General features: G+C 58.0%; 1 protein-coding gene across 1 annotated transcript in view; it reads left to right on the top strand.

Annotated features, from left to right (window-relative positions):
• Positions 1–221: 221 nt before the first annotated feature.
• The window catches only part of LOC103810139 (myosin-binding protein C, fast-type-like), a gene marked incomplete at both ends in the record, with an annotated part of 3,261 nt that continues 2,703 nt past the window's right edge, over positions 222–779 (top strand). The window contains 2 exons of the mRNA XM_009083029.1: positions 222–396; positions 543–564. Coding sequence (XP_009081277.1) covers positions 222–396; positions 543–564 — 197 coding nt within the window. The remainder of the gene's footprint in view (positions 397–542; positions 565–779) is intronic.

Genomic DNA, 779 nt, shown 5'->3' with positions numbered 1-779 from the left:
GGTGTGAGGGGGGTGAGGTGTGTGAGGGGTGAGGTGTGTGAGGTGTGAGGTGCGTGAGGTGTGAGCTGTGAGGGTCGTGTGGGTGTCCCACAGTTGTGTCTGTGTGTTATGGTCTGTGAGGATGATGACAATGGGGTTGGGATGAGGTGAAGACTATGCTGTAACTGAATATGATGGTGGGGACGAAGGCCATGATGACAGTGAGGTGCTGGGTCCCTCAGGGAGGTGCAGGCAGAGGAGACAAGGAAGAAGAAGAAGGACGAGGAAGATCAGTTCCCGCCGGAAATCTGGGAGCTGCTCAAGGGGGTGACGAAGAAGAGCGAGTACGAGCGCATCGCCTTCCAGTATGGCATCACTGACCTGCGAGGCATGCTCAAGCGCCTCAAGAAGATCAAGGTGGAGCCCCAAAGAAGAGCGAAGGTGGGCCCTGGGGGTTCTAAGGGCATCCAAGGGGAGATTTGAGGGGTCTAGGGGGGGTTTGGGTGCTATCTGTGGAGGGTTTGGTGGCTCTGTGGCTGCTCAAGCGCCTCAAGAAGATCAAGGTGGAGCCCAAGAAGAGCGAAGGTGGGACCTGGGGGTTCTCAGGGCATCCAAGGGGAGATTTGAGGGGTCTAGGGGGGGTTTGGGTGCTATCTGTGGAGGGTTTGGTGGCTCTGTGGCTGCTCAAGCGCCACAAGAAGATCAAGGTGGAGCCGAAGAAGAGTGAAGGTGGAACCTGGGAGGGTCTGGGGTGGTCCCACGGGGGATTTGGGGGGTCCTGGGTGAGTCTGGGTGTCTCT

Source organism: Acanthisitta chloris, unplaced genomic scaffold (assembly GCF_000695815.1).
Source record: "Acanthisitta chloris isolate BGI_N310 unplaced genomic scaffold, ASM69581v1 scaffold19619, whole genome shotgun sequence".
NCBI classification, from domain to species: domain Eukaryota; kingdom Metazoa; phylum Chordata; class Aves; order Passeriformes; family Acanthisittidae; genus Acanthisitta; species Acanthisitta chloris.
The sequence above is the reverse complement of the archived record's forward strand: the minus strand, read 5'-3'. Positions and strand labels throughout refer to the sequence as shown.